Source organism: Patagioenas fasciata, chromosome 1 (genome assembly GCF_037038585.1).
Source record: "Patagioenas fasciata isolate bPatFas1 chromosome 1, bPatFas1.hap1, whole genome shotgun sequence".
In the NCBI taxonomy this organism is placed as follows: Eukaryota; Metazoa; Chordata; class Aves; order Columbiformes; family Columbidae; genus Patagioenas; species Patagioenas fasciata.
The window spans coordinates 214,845,813-214,872,294 of NC_092520.1; the positions used below are offsets into that span (position 1 = coordinate 214,845,813).

Here is a 26,482-nt window from a genome sequence, read left to right on the forward strand (position 1 = left end):
CCAGCCTCACAGTCCCAGTGATGTGGCCCCCAGCATCACGGTCCCAGGGATGTACTCCCCAGCACATTGTCCCCAGCATCACGGTCCCAGGATGTGGCCCCCAGCACATTGACCCCAGCATCACGGTCCTTGCGATGCAGTCCCCAGCACATTGTCCCCAGCATCACGGTCCCAGTGATGCAGTCCCCAGCACATTGTCCCCAGCATCACGGTCCCAGTGATGCAGTCCCCAGCACACAGTCCCCAGCATCACAGTCCCAGTGATGTGGTCCCCAGCACATTGTCCCCAGCATCACGGTCCCAGGGATGTGCTCCCCAGCACATTGTCCCCAGCATCACGGTCCCAGTGATGTAGTCCCCAGCACACTGTCCCCAGCATCACGGTCCCAGTGATGTGGTCCCCAGCACATTGTCCCCAGCATCACGGTCCCAGAGATGTGCTCCCCAGCACATTGTCCCCAGCATCATGGTCCCAGTGATGCGGTCCCCAGCACATTGTCCCCAGCATCACGGTCCCAGTGATGCAGTCCCCAGCACACAGTCCCCAGCATCACAGTCCCAGTGATGTGGTCCCCAGCACATTGTCCCCAGCATCACGGTCCCAGGGATGTGCTCCCCAGCACATTGTCCCCAGCATCACGGTCCCAGTGATGCGGTCCCCAGCACATTGTCCCCAGCATCACGGTCCCAGTGATGCGGTCCCCAGCACATTGTCCCCAGCATCACGGTCCTAGTGACACATGGCACGAGCTGGCAGGGGAGGTAAAAATAGTCCCTGCGAGTTTGTGACGCCGAAGGGCTGGGAGATCTGCGGGCGTTGCAGGTGGTAATTATAGCTGAGCATGTCTGGGCTGCCACCCACCCCTGCCATCTGCACCCAGCCTGGCCCCCTCCTCCCCGCTGTGTCCCCAGGGCAGGGGACGGTCCCCTCCGAGCCCAGCACCAGCCAGGGAAGGGCACCCCTGGGTGCGGCGATGCGCCGCCATGGTCGTGCCCATCTGCACCATAACACACCGCTGCTCCCAGTACCAGGAAGGGCTGCTGGAGAGAGCCGGGACAGTCCCACCACCCTGATTCTTCCCCGTTTTATTCTCCCCTGCCTGGGGACACGAGCAGGGGCAGCGGGGACATGGCTGATGTCACCCACAAACTGCACCCACATCCCCCATGCGCGCCTCAGACAGCCCCAAAGCAGCTGTTCTCACCCCCACAGGGTGGGAAACCATCCCCAGCACCGACCCACGGCCGGTCCCGCAGCCCAGGGGTGCTGACATGGGGTCCCCCCACTGCCACGGGGACACCCGTGTCCTGCTCAGCCCAGCTGGCACTGGGACCAGCCTTGGGGACACAGCGCTGGGTGCACGAGTCTCTTCCCACTCTACAAGAGCAAGGTTCATAGAATCGTTTGGGTTGGGAAAGCCCCTCAAGATCATGGAGTCCAACCACAACCCACCCCAGCACTGCCCCATGTCCTGAGAACCTCCTGTCCGTCTGTCCAGCCCTCCAGGGATGGTGACTCCAGCACTGCCCTGGGCAGCCTGTTCCAATGCCCCACGGCCCTTTGGGGAAGAAATTGTTCCCAGATCCAACCTCAACCTCCCCTGGTGCAACTTGAGGCCGTTTCCTCTGCTCCTGGCGCTTGTTCCTGGGGAGCAGAGCCCGACCCCCCTGGCTCCAAGCTCCTTTCAGGCAGTTCAGAGATCAGAAGGTCTCCCCTCAGCTCCTGTTCTCCAGCTGAACCCCCAGGTCCCTCAGCCGCTCCCATCACACTTGTGCTCCAGCCCCTCACCAGCTCCGCTCCCTTCTCTCCACTCGCTCCAGCACCTCAAGGCCTTTCTTGAGCCCTCAGGTGATTTGGGTGGCCCTGGTGCCCCCATTTTGTGCACTGAGCTGATCCCGCCACCCCAGTTCTACCATTTTGAGCCCTGAGCTGAGGGGCCCAAATCTGCCCCCAGGATCCAAGGTTTGTCCTCCCCAGTGCCCAGCACTGACAAAACCTCAAGGTCTTTCTTGTTGTGAGGGGCTCACCCCATCCCAACAGAGCCCAGCGGGCCGTGGTGGGACACGATGTCACATTGTCACCGCTCAGAGCTGCCTCCTGCAGCCCCCGATCCTCCTGCCATGGTCCCTCTTCAGGGGGTGTGTGAGGAACCGGGATGTGACACGGGGATGTGACATGGGGATGTGACATGGGGATGTGACATGGGGATGCTCCAGGCCCCCCCGCTGCCAAGCAGCCCCCCCGGAGCCCCAACCGCTGCCGAAAGCGGAGCCGGCAGCACCCACAGGCTCTGCGCTCCCTCCTCATCGGGGGCCACCGAGCCCCCCCGGGTCACAGCCCCGCGCTGAGCCGAGCCCAGCCAAGCTGAGCCCAGCGGAGCCGAACGAGCAGCCCCGGGCTAGGACTGACCTTGCCGGGACACAGCTCTGTCAGAGCCGCAAAAAAGCCATGTGAGGAAGCGTCAGCAGGAGGAGAATTGATGCAGAGAGAGGAAACGGCCCCAAATTCCTGCTCGTGATGCGTGAACAGCCCCGTTTGCTCTCATCAGGAGCCATTTCAGGCTGCGGCAGCGCCCGGTTCTCCCCTCCTGCACCGGGAGCTCCACCGGGACACGGGTGGGAGCAGAGCCCCCGCCTGGCACTGCGGAGCAGCCGGATCTCCAGAAGGCCTTGAAAAGCAAAATCCTGCCCAAAAAAGCAAAACGATGCAGTTCGGGAGCCAAAAAATCCAGCAGCTGCCTCCCGGGCGGGTGGCGGCACCACCTCTGCAAAAGCGCTCCCCCCGCGGGGACAGGGTGACGCTCCAGGGGAACGCGGCTTTTCCCGGCCAAAGCTGTTGTCCTGGCGCTGGGAACGATGCTCTGGGTGACCCCAAAGGAGCGTCCCGGGGAGCGTTCCTGTCACCCCTTTGCTGAGCCACAAAACCCCAGGTGTTAAAAAGAAGCTGAAGCTCTGCAGAAAAATGAGTGCAGGGATGGGGATGGAGGGTGAGGACCCTCGGCATGGGCCACACGCAGCCCCCCAGTCTCTAATTATCGACCTCCCCGTTGAGCCGGCGATTGCACCCCCGAAAACCCATGGGCTGGCTATGGCACTCACCGGTGGCACTGTGTGACCCCCATGTGCCACGGCAGCACCAGGTGTCCCCGGAGCCCCTTTGCCGCGGCGGAGCAGGACGCGGTGCCGGGATTCGGGGCTGGGGATGGGGGACCCACGTCTCAGCGGGGCTGGCGAATGGGTGAACTCACCCCCAAACCAGGGGCACAAAATGAATTGCTCAGGCACCCCAAGCAGAGCTGCCCCCCCGCCTGCAGCCTCCCCATCAGCGGCAGAAAACTCCTTAAAAAGCGACTGAGTCGCTTCCGTGCACAAGGGATATTTTTCCCTGAGTTATCTTGTGCCGTCTCCCGCCATCCGAATGATTAATCCCCCCCAGCTAATTAGAGGGAAGGGCCGAGAGCGCCCATTTGGACTCCATTCAATTGCCTGTGCGACAGCGTAATTAAAAAAGAGCTGCTTAACGGGCGGTGCGTGCCCGGCGCTTGAGTCGATGGGCAGCGGCTGTGCCGCGGGAGCCGGCCCCACGCCGGCCAGCGCCGCAGATCTATTCCACCGCGGGAGACAAATCCATACGGCACGGCAGCCGGTTCACCCCGCGCCACCGGGCAAATTCCGCGGCGCCGGGTCGGTCCTGAGGGTGTGGGTCCCGCGGCAGCTCCGGCACCGTGAAATTGAACAAGGGCGACTGTAGAGTCCTGCATCTGGGTAGAACAACCCCAGGTTCCAGTGTAAGTTGGGGAATGACCTATTAGAGAGCAGTGTAGGGGAAAGGGACCTGGGGGTCCTGGGGACAGCAGGGTGAGCATGAGCCAGCACTGGGCCCTTGTGGCCAGGAAGCCAATGGGACCTGGGGTGGGTTAGAAGGGGGTGGTCAGTAGGTCAGAGAGGTTCTCCTGCCCCTCTGCTCTGCCCTGGGGAGACCACACCTGGAATATTGTGTCCAGTTGTGGCCCCTCAGCTCCAGAAGGACAGGGAACTGCTGCAGAGAGTCCAGCGCAGCCACCAAGATGCTGGAGGGAGTGGAGCATCTGCCGTGTGAGGAAAGGCTGAGGGAGCTGGGGCTCTGGAGCTGGAGAAGAGGAGACTGAGGGGGGACTCATTCCTGGGGATCAATATGGAAAGGGGCAGTGTCAGGAGGATGGAGCCAGGCTCTTCTGGGTGACAACCAGTGACAGGACAAGGGGCAATGGGTGCAAACGGGAACACAGGAGGTTCCACTTGAATATGAGAAGCAACTTGTTGGGGTGAGGGTGGCAGAGCCTGGCCCAGGCTGCCCAGGGAGGTTGTGGAGTCTCCTTCTCTGCAGACATTCAAACCCGCCTGGACCCCTTCCTGTGGAACCTCAGCTGGGTGTTCCTGCTCCATGGGGGATTGCACTGGATGAACTTTGAGGTCCCTTCCAACCCCTGACATCCTGGGATTCTGTGCAGGACGGTGCTGCCGAACTGGGGCTGGGGGCCTGGGGTCCCCCCCTGCTCCTGCTGGGGATGTGCAGCCACAGGGTCCCCATGTCCTGCAGTGTCCCGTGTCCCTGCTGACACCCATTGCAGCCGGGTGACGGCCCCTGCGAGTTAATTGCTGCCGGGAAGGGGCTGTTCAGGGCCGGGGGAGCTGGGTCAGTCCCCGGTGTCCATCCTGGGCTCTGGCGCAGAACCGGGGCTGTGCTGGGGGACAAACGAGCTGCGGTGGCAGCTCCACCGTGGGCTCGTGGAGCTGGTGTGATGGGTGTTTGCAGATCCACCCCGGAGCTCCCTCAGCTGCTCCATCACCTTTTGTTTTGCTAAGAGGGGAGGGCCGGACGCCACCGTGCTCCTGGGGTCCTGTCCTCACCCCTCCAGCCCTGAGCACGCCCTGAAGCAGGAGATTCACTGATTCCATTTGGCACGGACACTGCTCTGGGCTCAGCTCTGCCCATGAAAAACCCCGGATCAGGGTCTGGGGACAGGGACATCCCTGGGGGCTTTGCTGTGCTGAGAGCAGCCCGGGTGGTCCTCAGTGTCTGCTTGGTTCCTCTGTTATCCCTTTGGCTGAGCACGTTTTGAGGGACTGATGCGCTTGCTGAGGCAAAAAGCGCTGCGGGGGGGGCAGGTCTGTGCCCCCTCCCTCCGCACCCCCAGCTCTGCCCCCCCGGGGCTGCTCCGGGGGGATTGCACTGGATGAGCTTTCCAGGTCCTTCCAACCCCTGACATCCTGTGACTCTGTGACTCCGTGTGCCACGTTGGCACGGCAACAACTGCCAGAGAAGTCAAGAAAAATAAATCGTGTCCGTTAACAGGAGGCGCTGGAAAAACCCCGGCTTTAGAAACTTTGATGAAAGGGCGAGAGAGAAAATGTAATGCTCCCCATCCATCTGGCGGGCGCTGGGAATTCAGCCGCCGCTCCCGCAGCCCGTGCGCGGTAAATGCCGCACGAACCGCAGGCACAGCGGCCACCGCGGGGACGTTTCTGCCTCTTGTCCCCTCGGTGCTTTCTCCAGGGGGAAGGGACATGAAGAACAATCGCTGGCAGCAATGGCAGCGGCTTCTTTTTGCAGCCGGGGCTCGGGGGAAGCGGTGGTGCAGCTCTGACATGGCATGGGGACATGGCACATGGGGGGATGTGGTGTTTGGCACCGTGGCCACTCCAGGTCCCTGAGGCCCCGCTCACCCCAAAATCCCACAGACACCCCCAAAAGCAAAGCCTGGCACCACACACTAACACAAGGGGGTCCCACAGGCAGCCCAGAGTGGGATATACCAGGAGATCTATTAATTTCCAATGAATGTCACCGGCCGGGAGCTGGGAGGGGAGCCATGACCCCAAACAGGAGGGGAGAGGGGACCGTGGGATCTCAGGGGATCCCATTGTGCCAAGATGGTGCTTTTGAGGCGTTTGACCCCAAAAAGCAGCTCCTGCCCGCACTACATGGCACGCTGCCCGCCGCACAGGAGGTGACACCGCGAGGTGACGGGATGGGGACAGGAGGGCGGCTGAGGACACGTCTCACTGCGGCCAGGGCACTTTCATCCTCGCTGGCACAACGTGTGCCCCTGTGCTGGGACCGGAGCAGCCGCGCTGGGCAGGGGACAGGCAGGTGACAGCCCTGGGGACTGTCCCCAGGCACTCAGGGCTGCTGACACCTTGCGCACCAGCGGCTCCCAGGTCACACCAGTGAGAGGTGAGGGCGGCTTGTTCGGACCCTGCTCTGTGTCCACAAAGGGACTGCGATGGCAGGTGGGGACAGGGGACAGCTACGGGGGTGTCACCATGGCAGGGGGTGGCAGGACCCGCTCCCTGGGTGGGGTGGGATGGGGGGTGGGATGAGGGGGTGGGGGGTACCCCCAGCTCCACAATTCCTAAAGCGCAGCTCCCTCTAGTGTCACAGCAGCCCTGCCGAGCTCCCACCGCGCCTTGGGGAGCAAGGTCACCACGGTGCAAGGACAGCACCCACGACAGTCCCCAGGGCGCAGGGACAGCACCCACAGGGCAAGGTCACCACGGTGCAAGGACAACACCCACGACAGTCCCCAGGGCGCAGGGACAGCACCCATGGGGCAAGGTCACCACGGTGCAAGGACAGCACCCACGACAGTCCCCAGGGCGCAGGGACAGCACTCATGGGGCAAGGTCACCACGGTGCAAGGACAGCACCCATGACAGTCCCCAGGGCGCAGGGACAGCACTCATGGGGCAAGGTCACCATGGTGCAAAGACAGCACCCACGAGGGTCCCCAGGGCGCAGGGACAGCACTCATGGGGCAAGGTCACCATGGTGCAAAGACAGCACCCACGAGGGTCCCCAGGGCGCAGGGACAGCACTCATGGGGCAAGGTCACCACGGTGCAAGGACAGCACCCACGAGGGTCCCCAGGGCGCAGGGACAGCACCCACAGGGCAAGGTCACCACAGTGCAAGGACAGCACCCACGAGGGTCCCCAGGGCGCAGGGACAGCACCCACAGGGCAAGGTCACCACAGTGCAAGGACAGCACCCACGAGGGTCCCCAGGGCGCAGGGACAGCACCCATGAGGAGGGTCCCACCTTGCAGGGACAGCAGCCACAAGACAAGGTCACTGCTGTGCAAGGACTTCAGCCACAAGGACTGTCCCCAGGATTCAGGGACAGCACCCATGAGGAGCATCCCCACGGCGCAGGGACAGCCCCCACAAGGAGGGTCCCCAAAGTGCAGGGACAGTGTCCACAGGGAGGGTCCCCACCTTGCAGAGACCTGAAGAGGGTCCCCATGTCATAAGGACAGCACCCACGGGGCATGGCCACCGCTGTGCAAGGACGTCATCCACGAGGAGAGTCCCCATGGCACAGGGACATCAGACACAAGGAAGGGCCCCCCCCCCGCAGGGACAGCGCCCACAAGACAAGGTCACCGCTGCACAAAGACATCACCCATGGGGAGAGTCCCTAGGGTGCAGGGACAGCACCCATGAGGAGGGTCCCCACCATGCAGGGATCTGAAGAGGATCCCCATGACACAGGGACAGTACCCATGAGGCAAGGTCACCACTGTGCAAGGATGTCACCCACGAGGAGTGTCCCCAGGATGCAGGGATGGCACCCACGAGGAGGGTCCCCACCAAGCAGAGAACTTAAGAGGGTCCCCACGGCACAGGGACAGCACCGACAAGGCAAGGTCGCTGCTCTGCAAGGACAGCACCCGTGAGGAGTGTCCCCAGGGGGCGGGGACAGCACCCACGGGGCAAGGTCACCGCTGTGCAAGGACAGCACCAATGGGGAGGGTCCCCAGGGTGCAGGGACAGCACCTATGAAAAGAGTCCCCAGGGTGCAGGGACATCACACATCACCCCTGAGACAAGCCCTAAGCCACCTCCCAGCAGGCAGCGCTGGGTGCAGGCAGCGCTGGGTGCAGGCAGCACTGGTGCAGGCAGCACTGGGTGCAGGCAGCGCTGGGTGCAGGCAGCACTGGGTACGGGCAGCACTGGGTGCATGCAGCTCTGGTGCAGGCAGCAGCGGTGCAGGCAGCCCTGGTGCAGGCAGCGCTGGGTGCAGGCAGCAGTGGGTGCAGGCAGCCCTGGTGCAGGCAGCACTGGGTGCAGGCAGCCTCAGTGCAGGCAGCAGTGGTGCATGCAGTCTGGATGCAGGCAGCACTGGGTGCAGGCAGCAGTGGGTGCAGGCAGCAGTGGTGCAGGCAGCAGTGGTGCATGCAGTCCTGATGCAGGCAGCACTGGGTGCAGGCAGCAGTGGGTGCATACAGCCCTGGTGCAGGCAGCCCCAGTGCAGGCAGCACTGGGTGCAGGCAGCACTGGGTGAAGGCAGCCCCAGCGCAGGCAGCACTGGGTGCAGGCAGCACTGGGTGCATGCAGCCACGGCGCAGGCAGCACTGGGTGCAGGCAGCACTGGGTGCAGGCAGCAGTGGGTGCAGGCAGCCCCGGCGCAGGCAGCACTGGGTGCAGGCAGCACTGGGTGCAGGCAGCAGTGGGTGCATACAGCCCCGGCGCAGGCAGCACTGGGTGCAGGCAGCAGTGGGTGCAGGCAGCAGTGGGTGCATGCAGCCCCGGTGCAGGCAGCAGTGGGTGCATGCACCCCCGGCGCAGGCAGCAGTCACGGCACGGCCGAGCCCAGCAGACCCGCGGTGCTTGCGGCCGAGGAAGTGGCTGCTGAAGCGCCGGCAGCGAGAGCAAAATCTCCTCCTGCCCTAATTATTCCTAATATTTAATTCATCAATCGTGATGGGGACGACCGCGCTGCGCTGGAGCGGCTGCCGGCGGCAATCCCTCGTGGGGCTGTCACACTGTCACACCATGCCAGCACTCGGCGGGCACACCAAGGGCAGCGGGGAGGCAGGAGGGGACAGGGGCGCCCCCATACAGGGGACACTGGGGGGGCACAGGGCAGCCCCCAAACCTCCGTCCCCTGCGTCCCCCCGTGTCACCACTCCTTGGGGACACACCAGTGTGACCAGAACCACTTGGCACCCATCACCTGTGACACCCATGCAGGGGAGGAGAAGGGGCCACAAGGTGCTTGGTGAAGTGGGGGGCAGCAGCTCGGGGGCCACCACAGCCCCCAGGGACAGCAGAGCCAGGCTGGCACAGGGGACATCGGTGACACTCGGATCTGCGGGGGATCCAGGAGATCAGCCTGGGGCTCTGTGGGAGGGGACACACTCCGGAGGGTGGCAGGGGACACCAGAGGGGGCAGAGCTCCCCAAAACAGGCAGGCAGGGGTCCCCAAAACAGGCAGGAGCCCTTGGAGCAGGCAGGGCTCCCCAGAACAGGCAGGCAGGGGTCCCCAAAACAGGCAGGAGCCCTTGGAGCAGGCAGGGCTCCCCAGAACAGGCAGGGCTCCCCCAAATGGGCAGGGCTCCCCAAAACAGGCAGAGCTCCCAGAATGGGCAGGTCTCCTCAAACAGGCAGGTGCCCCTGAAATGGGCAGGCAGGGCTCCCCAGAACGGGCAGGGTTCCCCAAATCAGGCAGGGTTCCCTAAAACAGGCAGGGTTCCCCAGAACAGGCAGGGTTCCCCAGAACAGGCAGGGTTCCCCAAAACAAGCAGGACTCCGCAGAATGGGCAGGCAGGGCTCCCCAGAACAGGCAGGACTCCCCAAAACAACCAGCACTCCCCAGGCCACCCCTGCAAAGCACCGGTGAGGACACCACGGGCAGCCCCGAGCGCGGGTGCCACCGTCCCCATCCCATGTCCCTCCAGCTCTCAGCAGCCGCTCTCTCCCCACTGGGGTGGGCTGGAAAAGCACCTTAAAGAACAAAAAGGGGTGGGATAAGCGGGATTTTGCCTCCAGACGCCGGCCGCTGCCCGGCAGCGCCGAGCAAGGGCGAGCAGCCCCGCTCCGCGCTGTCGCTTCGCATCAGGCCGCACCGCCGGCCGCCGGGAACTGTTTTGATCACAAACGGGAAAGGGGTTTATTTTTTTCATCACTTATCCTCCATCAAATTAATCTGAAGTGAAGAACGTGGAGCTGACAAAGGGAATATTTAGCAAGCAAAGGAGGCGGCACAGGACGCAGGAGCCCGGCGCGCGGCTGCGATGTTCTGGGGGCTGCAAACACACGGGGTGGTGGCCAAGTGGCTTTTTGCTTCTGTTTCTGGGGGTCACCAGCTCCCGAGTGGCCGCTTTGGGCAGGGGACGGTGGCAGCTGTCCCTGCTGTCACCGACAGTGGTGGAACGGCAGCTGAGCAGCAAGGAGGTGCTGCTGCCTGTCCCTGCCTGTCCCTGCCAGTCCCTGCCCATCCCTGCCCGTCGTCCATCCATGCCCGTCCCTGCTTGTCCCAGCCCGTCCCTGCCTGTCCCTGTCCATCCCTGCCAGTCCCTGCCCATCCCTGTCCATCCCTGCCCATCCATGCCTGTCCCTGCCCATCCCTGTCCATCCATGCCCATCCCTGCCCATCCATGCCTGTCCCTGCCCATCCCTGTCCATCCCTGCCCATCCCTGCTTGTCCCAGCCCATCCTTGCCCGTCCCAGCCGATCCCTGCCTGCCCCTGCCCATCCCTGCTTGTCCCTGCCCGTCCCAGCCGATCCCTGCCTGTCCCTGCCCATCCCAGCCCATCCCTGTCCGTCTCTGCTTGTCCCTGCCCATCCCTGCCCGTTCCTGCCCATCCCTGCCTGTCCCAGCCCATACCTGCCCGTCCCTGATTGTCCCTGCCCATCCCTGTCTGTCCCTGCCCATCCCTGCTTGTCCCTGCCTGTACCTGCTTGTCCCTACCTGCCCCTGTCCATCCCTGTCCATCCCTGCCTGTCCCTGCCCATCCCTGCCTGTCCCTCGTGCTGCTGCCCACCCAGCTGGGGGTCCTGGGATGAAGGCAGGACCCTCATCCTCCTCCCCAGCACAGCAGCCCGTGTCACCCAGACGCAGTCATGGGGACATGAGGGACGCAGAGAGCAGCTACCGGCCTTGGGGACAGCTTGGGGACAGCTTCTCAGGGTTGGGGACGGGGGACACAGGACAGGCACAGACAGCACCATGAGAACCCAGGGCTCTGGCAAGGTGGCCCTGTCACCAGCTGTGGCAACATGGGGGACACAGAAACAAACCACTGGCCTTGGGGACAGCTTGGGGACAGGTGCCCCAGCACTATAGGCACAGGGACACAGGACCGGCATAGGCAGCACCACCGGCTCCAGCAGCGCTGGCTCCGTCCCCAGCCGCGTTGGGGACACGGTGACCGGAGCCTTCAGCCACATGCGCCCTCAGCAAATGTGCAACAGCGACCACAAACAGTTTTGGGGAGAAAAAGGGCGGTTTCGAGCAACAACGGGCGAGATCGCAAACCTCGCTCTGGGTTTCCATGTCAGAGACCGGAGCTCTTCCCACATCCCAGCAACGTCCTCGAAGCCGCGTTGGGCTACGCCAAGTGACAAATTCCCATGCAAAAAGTCTCATGAGCTGCTATTTTTCCCCCCCTTTTTTCTGCCTTCTCCTTTCTGGTGATATATAAACAGGGCTGCGGAACGGCGAGAGGCAATTAGGCATGGAAATGGTCCTCGCCGAGCGGCAGCGAGCAGCCGCGCCACGAGAGAAATTGATTTTATTTGACCGTTTTATGAGCATTTGAAAATTGCATCCTGAGCATGTGCTTGAGCGCTTAAGTGCACATTATATTCTTCATCCCCGCGAATTGCTCTAAACCAGCCCGGAAAAATATGCCGCGGAAACAAAGGGAAATGGAAAACGACGCGGGTACGTGGTGCTGCTGGGAAATGGGTGCGGATAGGGGTGCTCCGGCTTTGGGTGCACCCCCAGTTCCCCATGGAGAGCCATGGGGTCAGCCATAAGGAAATGGGTGCTGACTCGGGTGCTCCGGCTTTGGGTGCACCCCCAGTTCCCCACGGAGAGCCCTTGGGTCACCCATATGGGAATGGGTACAGCTTTGGGTGCTCCAGCTTTGGGTGCACCCCCAGTTCCCCATGGAGAGCCATGGGGTCAGCCATAAGGAAATGGATGCAGACATGGGTGCTCTGGCTTTGGGTGCACCCCCAGTTCCTCATGGAGAGCCATGGAGTCAGCCATAAGGAAATGGGTACAGCTTTGGGTGCTCCAGCTTTGGGTGCACCCCCAGTTCCTCATGGAGAGCCATGGAGTCAGCCATAAGGAAATGGGTACAGCTTTGGGTGCTCCAGCTTTGGGTGCACCCCCAGTTCCTCATGGAGAGCCATGGGGTCAGCCATAAGGAAATGGGTACAGCTTTGCGTGCTCCAGCTTTGGGTGCACCCCCAATTCTCCATGGAGAGCCCCTGGGCCACCCATAAAGAAATAGGCACAGCTTTGGGTGCTCCGGCTTTGGGTGCACCCCCAGTTCCCCAAAGAGTGCCCTTGGGTCACCCATATGGGAAAGGGTGCAGATATGGGTGCTCCGGCTTTGGGTGCACCCCCAGTTCCCCATGGAGAGCCATGGGGTCAGCCATAAGGAAATGGGTACAGCTTTGGGTGCTCCAGCTTTGGGTGCACCCCCAATTCCCCACAGAGAACCCCCACATCACCCATAAAGAAACAGGAGTAGCTTTGGGTGCTCCAACTTTGAGCGCACCCCCAATTCTCCATGGAGAGCTCCAGGGCCACCCATAAAGAAATGAGCGCAGCTTTGGGTGCTCTGGCTTTGGGTGCACCCCCAGTTCCCAAACAAGAGCCCTCAGGTCACCCATAAGGAAATGGGTGCAGATTTGGGTGCTCCAGCTTTGGGTGCACCCACAATTCCCCATGGAGAGCCCCTGGGTCACCCATAAGGACGCGCATGGCCCCACCAGCACAGGCAAGGACCCCGTCCCCGTCCCCGTTCCCGTCCCCTCCGTACCTTCTTCCCAATGAGCTTCTTGCGCAGGAACTCCCGGGCCTCAAACATGTAGGGGATGTCGTAGAGGGGCCTCAGCTTCCGGTTCTTGTCCTGGGGGGGGACAGACAGGTCAGGGGACACCCCAAAACCACCCTGCAATGAGCACCCCCCAGGGAGGCTCCCAGAGCAGATACACCAAAGCTGGTGCACCCAGCACCTCCCACTCGCTCCCATGGGTGCCCCCCGGCTCCTGCACCCCAGGGGGATCTCCCCGGGCATTGTGCAGCCCAAGCTCCCCAAAACCCTCCAACCGGCACGAGTGTCCTCCCGTGAGGCCGCATTGCCAGACTGAGCGTCTCCTCTGCGTTCCAGTGGTTGATCTCTAAGGGGGAGGGATGGGGGGAATTTGGGGTGCGGGGATCGCCGGGGTCCCCCCAACAAGCCAATAGCCCCCTGGCGCCACTCACCCCATGGCAGGCAGCTCAGCACTGCCGGGGGATCTGTGCTCACAGGGGGAAGCACCAAAGGTGTCACCCCCCGAAACACTGTAGTTAAGGGAGCTGAGCAAGCTGGGTATGCAGCCTCTTGCTCATTACACAAGCTCGTTAGCAGCTGGTGATTAACAGCACAATGGGATGACACCCCAGGAAATGGAACCGGAGGGGATTTGGTTGCTTGCTGCGGGCCCTGCCAGTATGTGAGGAGGAAAGGGGGAGGCGAAGTCAACCCAATCCAACCCAAATCAACTCAATTGAACCCCATTCAACCTAATCCAACCCAACTCAACCCAACCCAACCCAGCCCAACCCAACCCCATTCAAACCAACTCAACCCAGCTCAACCCAACTCAGCCCAACCCAACCCAAATCAACCCACCCCAATCCAACTCAAGCCAACTCAACTGAACCCAATTCAACCTAACCCAACCCAAATCAACCTAACTCAACTCAGCTCAACCCAACTCAACCAAACTCAACCCAACCCAACTCAACTCAACCCAACCCAACCCAATTCAACCCAACCCAACCCAACTCAACCAAACCCAACTCAACCCAACCAAACCCAACCCAACCCAACTCAACCAAATCCAACTCAACCCAACCCAACTCAACCCAACTCAACCCAACTCAACTCAACCCAACCCAACTCAACGCAACTCAACCCAACTCAACCTAATCCAACCCAACTCAAGCCAGTCCAACCCAACCCAATTCAACCCAGCCTGCCTCAACTCAACCCAACGCTGGGATCTCCCCAGCCCATGCCGGTGGAGGACAGCCCTGGGCACATCGCTCTGCTCACCGGCGTGGTGCCGTGAGGAATGGTGCCAGGGAGGGGAGGAATAGGCTGAAAAGAGGGAGATAAGGCAAAATCAGCAGGAAATGGAGAGGAATCAGATGGGAGAGGGAGCGAGCGGACAAAGACACGCCGGCACTCGCGCTCCGCATTCTCTTGCAATGAATGAGGCTTTGATGGAGTTTATTATGTTCTCGAGGCTGTTCCCAGGCTGCTGCTTGGAGCCGTTCCCTCCTCCGCCCTCACCGCCGCTCGCCCAGCGCCGCAGCCCCTGCCAGCACCAGCGCGGGTGATGGGAAGAGGTCGGATCCCACGAGGGCTTCCCAACCTGTGGCAGTGAGCCGGTGCCGCACCCAGCACCAAACTCATCCCCGGAGGAGGCTCCTGCCCCGTGTGAAGGCTGAAAACCCCTCTGCAGCCAGGGGGGTTCAACTCCGAGGCCCCACGCGTTTTCCACCACCCGCCTTCAAAACATGGCCATGGTGGGACTCGATGGGACGTGGTGACGCGTCTCTCAACCCTGACAATGTCACGGCCGAGCTCCAGGATAAATCACGCTGCCGGGTTCCTGTCTGCTGCTCCGCGCAGGCAAAGGCCTGCGCAAACACTAATTAATCCTCACTAACGAACTCCACATTTATTGCTTGTTTCAGCGTCTGGCACAGGCTGTTGAGTCCCTGATCCCGCGGGAAGGGGGACGGCGCGAGCGGGCGGCAAAGCCCCGGGTGGCCCTGGTGTCACCAGCACGAGCAGGTTCTGGTGCCGGTGACAATCACATCAGTGAAGTGACCAGAGAGCAGCTCGGTGGCCTTGGCACGAGGAGGGTGCAGCGCCAGCTTGGTGCAACCGTGGGTCCCAGCATCACACTAAAGCAAATCTTTGCCTTAAAAAACGTAACAAAAAAGCAACCTGGGAGCATCTCCTGGTGGGACCACCCCAAAAAGCGGACCGCTGGCACCGGCACCCCCATCACGGTGCCGTCCCCACCGGTGCCAGGGACCCACCGAGGCCACATTGTCGTGACACTGGTGGAAAAATGCCAATTCTGCAGTTCCCAGCGCAAGTAAAAGGCAACGGGCTGTGCCAGGAGCCGGATGATGGAAACGTCGAGGTGTCCAATTCATCCCGGCCGTACGCGCCACCCCAGCAGCGCCGTTAAACACCGCTCTGCTGGCCCGTGAAAACGAGATCTCATATCGGAGGGGAAGCCGCCCGGCAGATCGCTCTGGGAAACCATTCAAGAGCTCGGCCGCATGCTGGAGCTTTTGCAAATAAACATTAAAAATCAATAGAACAGCACGGATGTTAACTAAATTCTACGACCGTCAAACATCCAGCAATTAGAGGCGCGTAGAAAGATATTGCCGTTTTTAAACTGCTTTTCGAGCCAAGAAGAGCTCGAACGGCAGCAGAATCCCCCTGAGTCGCAGTCCCAGATGGGGACGCGATGGCCATGGCCGCATCCATTCGTGGAGAGGGTCGGCACAGCTCTGCCGGGGGCTGCCGACGCCGAAATGCCGGCCCTGGCTCTCCCCGCTGCTGGGGGGAGTCGTCAGACATTCCAAAGATAATTAAAAAAACAAACAACCAACCTATTAGCCTCATTTAATTAAAGGTGTGCGGCGAGCAGGCTGGTTTATTAACGAGAAAGTCAATGTGCGGAGCTTCAGAGAGATGCTGGAGGAGGGGGGGATGAGGAAACAGGGATCTGAATCCCCAAATCGATGGGAAGGTGCCACTTCCCTGCAGAAACTGGATTTTGGGTTCAAAGGAACAACGGAGCATCTCGGAAGCGGGTGCTGCTCCAGGGCACCCCCAGCATCCCCCCTCCTTAAATAACCCCCCGACAGGCCGAGTGAATTACGGCTCTCCCCGTCAAATTAACATCGTTACGCCATCCTGCAGCCAATTAAAGTCCATTTTGGGGAAAGCAGCAGCCGCCAAGGATCGCGTCCTGCCATGCGGGTCCCGTTCTCCATGGGCACGAGATGGTGATGGACGCGGGTGCATTCGGAGCAGGATTTTGGGGTTTCTCCCACAAATCCCGACACAGGACGCTCTGGGGGGACCCCAGGAGCACCGTGGGGGCCAGGACCTGAAAGCTCCCCCCTCCCCACCAGCGCAATCAGGGAAAGCTGATTATTCACAAAGCAATCAGCTCAAGTGGTGCGTGAGAATAAGCTGAGGTGGAGGAAACCAGCTGCCACCCAGAGCGGTGCCGGTGGCGTGCACGGTGTCCCCAGGGCTGCTGGGGGACAGCAGGGACCCTGGAGGGGAACCTGCCCCGTTTGGGGACACAGCAGCCCCAGAGGGACCCTGGGGGGGAACCTGCCCCGTTTGGGGACACACCAGCCCCAGAGGGACCCATGAGGGGAACCTGCCCCGTTTGGGGACACAGCAGCCCCAGAGGGACCCTGGAGGGGTAAACCAGACCCATCTGGGGACACAGCAGCCCCAGAGGGACCCTGGGGGGTAAACCTGCCCTGTTTGGGGTCTGCTCGGTTTGTGCCGGGGCAGCGCTGGGTGCTGGGGGAAGGCTGCGACCCGGAGCAAGCGGGGATCCCTCCTGCGGGCAGCGGGATCCTCAGGGCGGCACGAAGGAGGGACGGGGGGACGGTTCCTTCGCGGTGTCACGCTGCAGTCCCAGCCCTCCCGGCCCGGTGCATCCCGGGCTGAACCCGGCACACTGTGCTGAGTGGGCGATCCATCACGGAGCGTGGCGAGCAGGTGACAGCAGACACGGCAGCGTGCTCCGCACCGGGTGACAGCACCGCGGGAGCGGGAACGTGCTGCTGCCAGGCGCTTGGGCACCGGCTGCTCCAGATCGCAGGCTGCGGAGCGCGGTGGAGCGCGGCTCTGCTGAGGGGCTGCGGATGGCACGTGGGTGACACGCTTACAAACAGCACCGCGGGGCCGTCCCAGGAGCCGGCAGCGTTTCAATGAGGATGACAACGGGAGCAGCGGCAGGAGCGGCCAGCGGGGCTGCAGACAGGGGCTGCGGGGAAAACCAGCACGAGGAGCTCCCAGCGCAGCGCAGGGAGAAGCGGCATCGCCACTCGGGCAGAATCACAGAATCACAGAATGTGAGGGATTGGAAGGGCCCTGGAAAGCTCATCCAGTGCAACCCCCATGGAGCAGGAACACCCAGCTGAGGTTCCACAGGAAGGGGTCCAGGCGGGTTTGAATGTCTGCAGAGAAGGAGACTCCACAACCTCCCTGGGCAGCCTGGGCCAGGCTCTGACACCCTCACCCCCAACAAGTTGCTTCTCATATTCAAGTGGAACCTCCTGTGTTCCAGTTTGCACCCATTGCCCCTTGTCCTGTCACTGGTTGTCACCCAGCAGAGCCTGGCTCCATCCTCCTGACACTGCCCCTTTCCATATTGATCCCCAGGAATGAGTCCCCCCTCAGTCTCCTCTTCTCCAGCTCCAGAGCCCCAGCTCCCTCAGCCTTTCCTCACACGGGAGATGCTCCACTCCCTCCAGCATCTTGGTGGCTGCGCTGGACTCTCTCCAGCAGTTCCCTGTCCTTCTGGAGCTGAGGGGCCACAACTGGACACAATATTCCAGGTGTGGTCTCCCCAGGGCAGAGCAGAGGGGCAGGAGAACCTCTCTGACCTAATCAGAGCAGATGCGAAGCGTGAAGTGCCCTCAGCCTCCGCAGCTCTCTGCCCGCTCTCTCTCCTGCAGAAGTGCTCTCCACTCCCCGATTGCCGGGAAGCCCGGCCCTCGCTGCAGGCACTCGATGCCGCGGCACCGTGCGCTCCTGAGCCGCTCCAGGGACAAATGCCGGGGGACACGGCAGAGCTGGAGAGGGTTTGGAAATGGCAAAAAGGCAGAGAGTGCATGTCCAGGGACCTGCGGGAGCAACTGATGATGGGTAGGGATGCGGGCAGGGATGCGGGCAGGGATGAGGGCGGGGATGCGGGCAGGGATGAGTGCTGGTCCAGCTCTGGGTCCTCAGCACATGGACCTGCTGGAGAGGGGCCAGAGCAGCCCCAGGAATGACCCGAGGCTGGAACAGCTCTGCTGGGGACAGGTGAGAGAGCTGGGGTGTTCAGCTGGAGAACAGAAGCTCCGGGGAGACCTTAGAGTGGCCTTTCTGGACTGAAAAGGGGCCGAGAAGAAAGATGGGGACAGACTTTAGAGCAGGGGCTGTTGTGACAGGACAAGGGGTGATGGTTTAAACTAAAGGAGGGAGATCCAGGCCGGACATGAGGAAGGAATTGTTGTCCTGAGGGTGGTGAGAGCCTGGCCCAGGTTCCCAGAGAGGTGGTGGATGAAGCATCCCTGGAGACATCCCAGGCCAGGCTGGACGGGGCTCTGAGCAACCTGAGCTGCTGAAGATGTCCCTGTCATGGCAGGGGGGCTGCGGGAGCTTTAAGGTCCCTTAACCCAAACCATCTGTGATCCTGTGACTAAGGACTCAGGGTGCAGGCAGAGCCGGCAGCCTCTTTGCCAGCTCCTCTCTGCGAGGGCACCGGGAGCATCAGAGCATCTCCTGCAGCCACCGACACCAGCCGAGTTCCAGCCATAAGAGGATTAACAGCGCTGTCAGCTCCGAGAGCTCTGATACTCACACAAAAGGACGTCTCTGAACTCAGGGGGTCTGGAAGAAGCTTCTCCTGGATGCTCATTATCCCCCGGCTGAGGACGGCTCCACCTTCTTCCCAATCGCCCGCCCATGGCGGGAGAGCTGCAGCTTCAAAAACCGCGGCTGGTCACCCCCATCGTGGCCCCGAAGGCCGGCACACGATCAGCACTGCGGGGACAACGCTGTCCCCTCGGGAGCGGGGACTCTGCTCGGTGGCGGTGACTCCGTCAGGCTCGGTGCCGAGCCTCCTCCCTTCCCAACGCCGCGGCAGCCGCTCCGCGTCCTCCCTCTCTGCAAAACCTCTTCTGCTTCTCCTGCAGCGGCTCCCCCGGCAGCCCAGGGGCTCAGCACCCCTGAACCAGCGCAGGGGACAGCCAGGGTTGGGGTGGCCCCAGCACCACCCGCCCGGGGCACCAAAGGCTTTTCTCCAATATCAACCTCAACACGGAGCCAGGTCCGCAGCCGCACACGCAGACCAGGGGAACCACACATAGCACAGAGCAGGTTTTCCACGTCGAACCACACAACAATTTTGGTTGGAAAAGCCCCTCAAGATCACAGAGTCCAACCATAACCCACCCCCAGCACTGCCCGGTGCCCCTGAGAACCTCATCTCCGTGTCCCAGGTGCGCACAGCACAAGCGCGGCGCCGCCACCGGTCACCTTGGGGCTCCTTCGCCCGATGGAGCAGCAGATGGAGCAGGACACGGTATTTTCCGCAGGGATTTCCATCGCTGTCATTAGTGCCTTTTACCCACACGTGCTGCCCGGAGCTGCAGCGCGTCCCTGCTGGTCACAGCCGTGCTCCTCCGCCCTCCCGCACCCCCAGGGATGCAATGGGTACGTGCGATAGAAGGGCACATCCTGCCCGGTGCTCTGGCAGCATCCCCGGGGCAAACAGCCCGTGCCAAACTGATCACTCCCGTCTGCACTGGGAAACCATCCCCGCTCCCTCTTTGGGCTCAAACCCCAGCTCAAGCGCTGCCAAGACCAAAGTTGCCATCCTTTGAGAGCGCACAGCCCGCATCTGCGGTCACTGCCGTGCTCAGCACCTCAGACGCCTCAAAAATGGGTGCGACAACACGTTTTGCTCATAACCTGGATTTCTCCGAAGATCCCCGCGTCGGCGCTTTGCTCCTCAACTACAAGAGAGCGGTTTTATGAAGGCGAATAAAAGCAGCCGTGCCAGGGCGGCGGCGCCGGCTGCAGCCGCTCGGGGCAGAGGATGCTCCGCAACGCGCAGCTGCCGCGGGCGCAGCAGCAGGAGCCTTCAATTAATAAAGCGGTTTGCCTCGTCAACCCGTGTTACACGATGAACAAGGGCCCTCTCGGGAGCTGCGCTCCTGCGGCGCTGGGATGAGCCGGATCCTGCCCTGGACAGGGCTCCTGCCACTTCAGAGAGTCACAGAATCAGTATGGATGGAAAAGACCCTCGAGATCACGGAGTCCAACCATAACCCACCCCAGCACTGCCCCATGTCCTGAGAACCTCCTGTCCGTCTGTCCAGCCCTCCAGGGATGGTGACTCCAGCACTGCCCTGGGCAGCCTGTTCCAATGCCCCACAGCCCTTTGGGGAAGAAATTGTTCCCACATCCAACCTCAACCTCCCCTGATGCAACTTGAGGCCGTTTCCTCTGCTCCTGGCGCTTGTTCCTGGGGAGCAGAGCCCGACCCCCCTGGCTCCAAGCTCCTTTCAGGCAGTTCAGAGATCAGAAGGTCTCCCCTCAGCTCCTGTTCTCCAGCTGAACCCCCAGGTCCCTCAGCCGCTCCCATCACACTTGTGCTCCAGCCCCTCCCCAGCTCCATGACCCTCCTCATCCTCCGTGTCTGCAGCATCACGCAGCTGCAGCCCCCAAAGTGGGGTCACACAGCCCCCCAGCACCCCAGAGCGGCTTGGTCTCGGTCCATCGCGGGGCTGGTGCTCCCGGAGATGCTCACCCCCTGCTCAGCATTGAGGATGGGGACATGAGAGCAGAAAACTCCCAGCACCACAGAGCTCCCAGCACCACAGAGCTCCCAGCACGTGGCCACGGCGAAGCCTCCGCTGCTCCGGCTCTACAGGGAAATAAAAACCAGCCCCAGCCGAAAAGCCGCGGGATGAAGGGAAACGGCGCCATCGATACCATCGTCACCTCTCCCAGCACAAGAATAAAAGGTGAAGCTGCAGACGCTGTTTTGGCATCAAGTACCGGTAGATGAGCACCGGTTCGGGAGTACAACGGACATTTTGCTGTGCGGATTGGGAACACATGCCCAGTGACGCCCCAGACATCCCTCTCATTCCCCAAATCCGAGCCTGGGAGGACACCAGTAGTGCCGGCATCCCCGCTCCCAACACCACCCCACGAGCCCCCAGAGCCCCCTTTTCCCCAAATCCCCCCCCAAACCACCACCCCCGGCGGCAGCGCTGGGCGGGGACGCAGAAATCAGCTCCCAAAAGTCACTTCTGGGGCAATGACCACGGCGGCTGTGCCGGCGCCGAACGAAGATCATTCATAATTACGCGTGAGGCTTTTAGAATACGGCGCGCTTATGTTTCTAGCCATTTGTTTTATTAAATTAAACGCTTGGGCTAATTAGCGGCATCCTCTGGATGTCTCCGTGTCGCACCCGCGGGATCCCATCACCAGCCCATAGCGCGTCCCCTGCACCGACCGTTCCCGCTCTGATCAGCAGCTGTAAATTACCTCGTTAAAAACAGGATTACCCCCGTGCAAGGAAAGCCTCTGCTTAAAACCCAGCAAGATCATCCCGAAAAGTCATTTCTGAGCAATCAAAGGTTTTGTTTCGCCGGCGTTAAGAGGAGAGCATTCCCATCTGAGGAATGGTTGGGGAGGAACTCCCTAATTCGGGCTTTGGCGCTGGAGCGAGAGCATCTGAAGGGGCGTTTCGTGGCTCTGCTGAAATCTCTGCCCGGCTCTGAGCATCTTTAGGGAGCGGCGGGGAACGCGACGGCCTTTCCAGGGAAATAATTGGGGAAATCAGCCGAGCACGACGTTCCCCGTCAGCAGGGAATTCATTAACCGGCGGCGCTTTGGCACCAAGAGCCACCTCTCCACGGACCAGGAGATAATGAGGAAATTGAGATGTATAAAAATACTCGGTAATTTCACAAGATTGCGGTTTGGTGGTTTAGTGGTTTTTGCCCCTTTATATTTTCGCGTAGTTTTACGCCACCGCAATGTTTGAATGAACCCGCGTTCCCTGTTGTCGAGCCAAGGGAGCACCGGAATAACAGCTCGGGGCAAGATGCTCTGCAGCCAAGACACCTGGAAAAGCTGATTTACCCCATTACCAGGCTGCATCATCCTGTGCCGGAGCTGCTCTGGTAGCATCAGGATTCCCCATGGAGCCGACAGCCCTGTACCCGGACAGGAACATCCCTCCATCCCTCTGGAGAAGCCCAGATTCCCCTCAAAGGGAGGGTGAAACAGGAGATGAGGCATTTGCTTTCACTGCACTCTTCCTCCCAACGCCATACTGAGCCCCCCCAGCTCGCGTGCCTTCCCCAGGTGCGCTTTTGTCCAAAGAAATGAGAGAAATCACGCTGGTTGATTTGGGTTTACGCCAAACGCCCATCTGCCGGCTGTAACGCGGACCCTGGCTGGGCTCACGGGCTCGGATTTCCCCCCCTGCTTCCAACCGCTGGTCTCTGCTGTGAAGCTCAGCAGCCCCGTGACCAGGGAGAGGCCCCCGGGGGGGTTTCCTCTGCCCCCCCACCCTCGTGTCCCCAACACGCTGCAGTCACCGCCGGAGGGGACAGAATCCGTCCCCTGCCGAGCTGCCGCCGGGGGGACCGTGCGCTTCATCCGCCGCACGGCAAATCCCGCAGCCCCCAGCATCCTGCGGCACCGGGGGGCTGAGCCGACCCTGGGGGGCTGAGCTGGCCCCAGGACCCTGCTCTGCTCAGCAGGATGTGGCGGCAGAGACCCCGACCCGCTCCGTGCGGAATGGCCGCAGGTCACCGGGCTGCTCCAAGCATCGTCCCGCATCCCTGGGGCTCCGTGTCCCAGCCAAGGACCAGCTTGGTTGGAATCGACTTGGGGGGCTGATCCCCACATCCAGGAGCCCCCCAGTGACAGATCCCCAAAGGACAGACCCCTCAGCAACGCCAAGGTCAAGTCCTGCCATGACCCAGCACCAAGCAGAGTGATGCTCGGGGCGCCGGGATGCAGGAGGGAGATGATGCGGGAGGAGATGGTGCAGGCGCGGTGACACAACATGACATGGCACAACACAGCTCCACCCTGGCAAAGGGGGACCCCGGGGGTCCCTTCTGCCACCCCAACGTCCCCAAAGCACCGCGGGGGGGTGGTTGGCAGGGGGACAAAGCCCCCGCGCCCACCCCACCGATCAGGAGCTCATTACCAAGCCCCGCGCCCCGTTGGAGCAGCAGCCGGCTCCGCAAAACCTCCATCAGCACCCAATGGAGCTTTTCTAGCATTTGCAATCAAAAAGTAATTTATGGTCGAAAATCTCTCAGGAAAGCGGTTCAATATGCGAATTGTCCCGGCACAATGGGCACGGCCGGCGCTGCCCCGCGGCCCCCGCGGGAACGGGAGGGAGAGGGAAGGACAGGCACCCCGGTCTGAATAACGCACCCCCAACCCACTGGTGCTGCAGCCCCTGCACTGGGACACCCCCACACTGGGACACCCCCACACCGGGACACCCCCACACTGGGACACCCCCACACCGAGACACCCCCACACTGAGACACCCCCACACTGGGACACCCCTACACTGAGACACCCCTACACTGAGACACCCCCACACCAGGACAGCCCCACACCGAGACACCCCCACACTGGGACACCCCCACACTGAGACACCCCCACACCGAGACACCCCCACACTGGGACACCCCTACACTGAGACACCCCTACACTGAGACACCCCCACACCAGGACAGCCCCACACCGAGACACCCCCACACTGGGACACCCCCACACTGAGACACCCCCACACTGGGACACCCCTACACTGAGACACCCCCACACTGGGGCACCCCCACACTGGGGCACCCCCACACTGGGACACCCCTACACTGAGACACCCCCACACTGGGACACCCCCACACCAGGACAGCCCCACACCGAGACACCCCCACACTGGGACACCCCTACACTGAGACACCCCCACACCGGGACACCCCCACACTGAGACACCCCCACACCGAGACACCCCCACACTGGGACACCCCCACACTGGGACACCCCTACACTGAGACACCCCCACACTGGGACACCCCCACACCGAGACACCCCCACACTGGGACACCCCTACACTGAGACACCCCTACACTGAGACACCCCCACACCAGGACAGCCCCACACCGAGACACCCCCACACTGGGACACCCCTACACTGAGACACCCCCACACCGGGACACCCCCACACTGGGGCACCCCCATGCTGCGTGGGCAAAACCCATGCGGGTTAAGAGGTGGTAGTTTTGGGGTGCCCCCGAGAGAAGCCGAGTAGCTCTGTGGGTCACCCAGTGTCCCCTGCACGGTCCACGTGTCCCCAGGCTCCCCCCAGTGCTCCCAGTCAGACCCGCCTCACCACCAGGGTGGCTGTCCCAGCAGTGGGTGTGATGCCACTTTGGGGACAGGACACCCGGCAGTGGGTGCGATGCCACTTTGGGGACAGGACACCCGGGAATGGGTGCGATGCCACTTTGGGGACAGGACACCCGGCAGTGGGTGCGATGCCACTTTGGGGACAGGACACCCGGCAGTGGGTGCGATGCCACTTTGGGGACAGGACACCCGGGAATGGGTGCGATGCCACTTTGGGGACAGGACACCCGGGAATGGGTGCGATGCCACTTTGGGGACAGGACACCCGGCAGTGGGTGCGATGTCACTTTGGGGACAGGACACGTGGCAGTGGGTGCGATGCCACTTTGGGGACAGGACACCCAGCAGTGGGTGCGATGCCACTTTGGGGACAGGACACGTGGCAGTGGCTGCAATGCCACTTTGGGGACAGGACACACGGCAGTGGGTGTGATGCCACTTTGGGGACAGGACACCCGGCAGTGGGTGCGATGCCACTTTGGGGACAGGACACCCGGGAATGGGTGTGATGCCACCTTGGGGACAGGACACCTGGCAGTGGGTGTGATGCCACTTTGGGGACAGGACACCCGGCAGTGGGTGCGATGCCACTTTGGGGACAGGACACCCGGGAATGGGTGCGATGCCACTTTGGGGACAGGACACCCGGCAGTGGGTGCGATGTCACTTTGGGGACAGGACACGTGGCAGTGGGTGCGATGCCACTTTGGGGACAGGACACCCAGCAGTGGGTGCGATGCCACTTTGGGGACAGGACACGTGGCAGTGGCTGCAATGCCACTTTGGGGACAGGACACACGGCAGTGGGTGTGATGCCACTTTGGGGACAGGACACCCGGCAGTGGGTGCGATGCCACTTTGGGGACAGGACACCCGGGAATGGGTGTGATGCCACCTTGGGGACAGGACACCTGGCAGTGGGTGTGATGCCACTTTGGGGACAGGACACCCGGCAGTGGGTGCGATGCCACTTTGGGGACAGGACACCCGGGAATGGGTGCAATGCCACTTTGGGGACAGGACACCTGGCAGTGGGTGTGATGCCACCCACTTTGGGGACAGGACACACGGCAGTGGGTGCGATGCCACTTTGGGGACAGGACACCCGGCAGTGGGTGCGATGCCACTTTGGGGACAGGACACGTGGCAGTGGCTGCAATGCCACTTTGGGGACAGGACACCCGGCAGTGGGTGCGATGCCACTTTGGGGACAGGACACCCGGGAATGGGTGCAATGCCACTTTGGGGACAGGACACCTGGCAGTGGGTGTGATGCCACCCACTTTGGGGACAGGACACACGGCAGTGGGTGCGATGCCACTTTGGGGACAGGACACACGGCAGTGGGTGTGATGCCACTTTGGGGACAGGACACACAGCAGTGGGTGCGATGCCACTTTGGGGACAGGACACACGGCAGTGGGTGTGATGCCACTTTGGGGACAGGACACACGGCAGTGGGTGCGATGCCACTTTGGGGACAGGACACACGGCAGTGGGTGCGATGCCACTTTGGGGACAGGACACACAGCAGTGGGTGCGATGCCACTTTGGGGACAGGACACCTGGCAGTGGGTGTGATGCCACCCACTTTGGGGACAGGACACCTGGCAGTGGGTGCGATGCCACTTTGGGGACAGGACACCTGGCAGTGGGTGTGATGCCACTTTGGGGACAGGACACCCACACTGGGACAGGGCACCAGTGCCATGGGGGACACCAGGACCGTAGGGCATCAAGCAAGGGGTCGCACAGGTTTTAGGTCTTGAGCAGCATTTTTGGCTGATCTGCTCATGAGGAGCGTGAAAATGGGGTCACCAGTGTCAGAACAGGGACGATTGGGACCCACAGCCTGGCAAAGCTTCAGCCTTGTCCCAGCCTGGTCCTGGATGTCCCAAGGGGACGGGGACGGGCTCTGTTCCCAGCCAACGCGCCAGCGGCTGCTGGCAGCTCCCGACCCGTGCAGCCGCAGCCATTTCAGGAACAACCTCCCCGTTTTCAGTACCGTTAACCTGAATTTCTGCTGCTAACCGCAATCCCCGAGGGACACAAACGGGGTTGTCACTCACAGACCTCGCAGCCCTGGCCGCGGGGTCGTGCGCCCTTGCGGAGCACGGGGGGGGACACACGTGTGTCCTCTTTACAGAGCATCCCTGCTCCGGGGGATTTAATTGAGTTTATGCTAATGCTCCAGCGCACGACGCGCAGCCC

At 62.0% G+C, this 26,482-nt stretch overlaps 1 protein-coding gene across 1 annotated transcript in view; it reads right to left on the minus strand.

Moving 5' to 3' along the window:
* SND1 (staphylococcal nuclease and tudor domain containing 1) overlaps positions 1–26,482 on the minus strand; it is a 144,919-nt gene that overhangs the window by 82,567 nt on the left and 35,870 nt on the right. Inside the window, exon 11 of the mRNA XM_065839275.2 lies at positions 12,821–12,910. Within this exon, the coding sequence (XP_065695347.1) occupies positions 12,821–12,910 (90 nt within the window). The remainder of the gene's footprint in view (positions 1–12,820; positions 12,911–26,482) is intronic.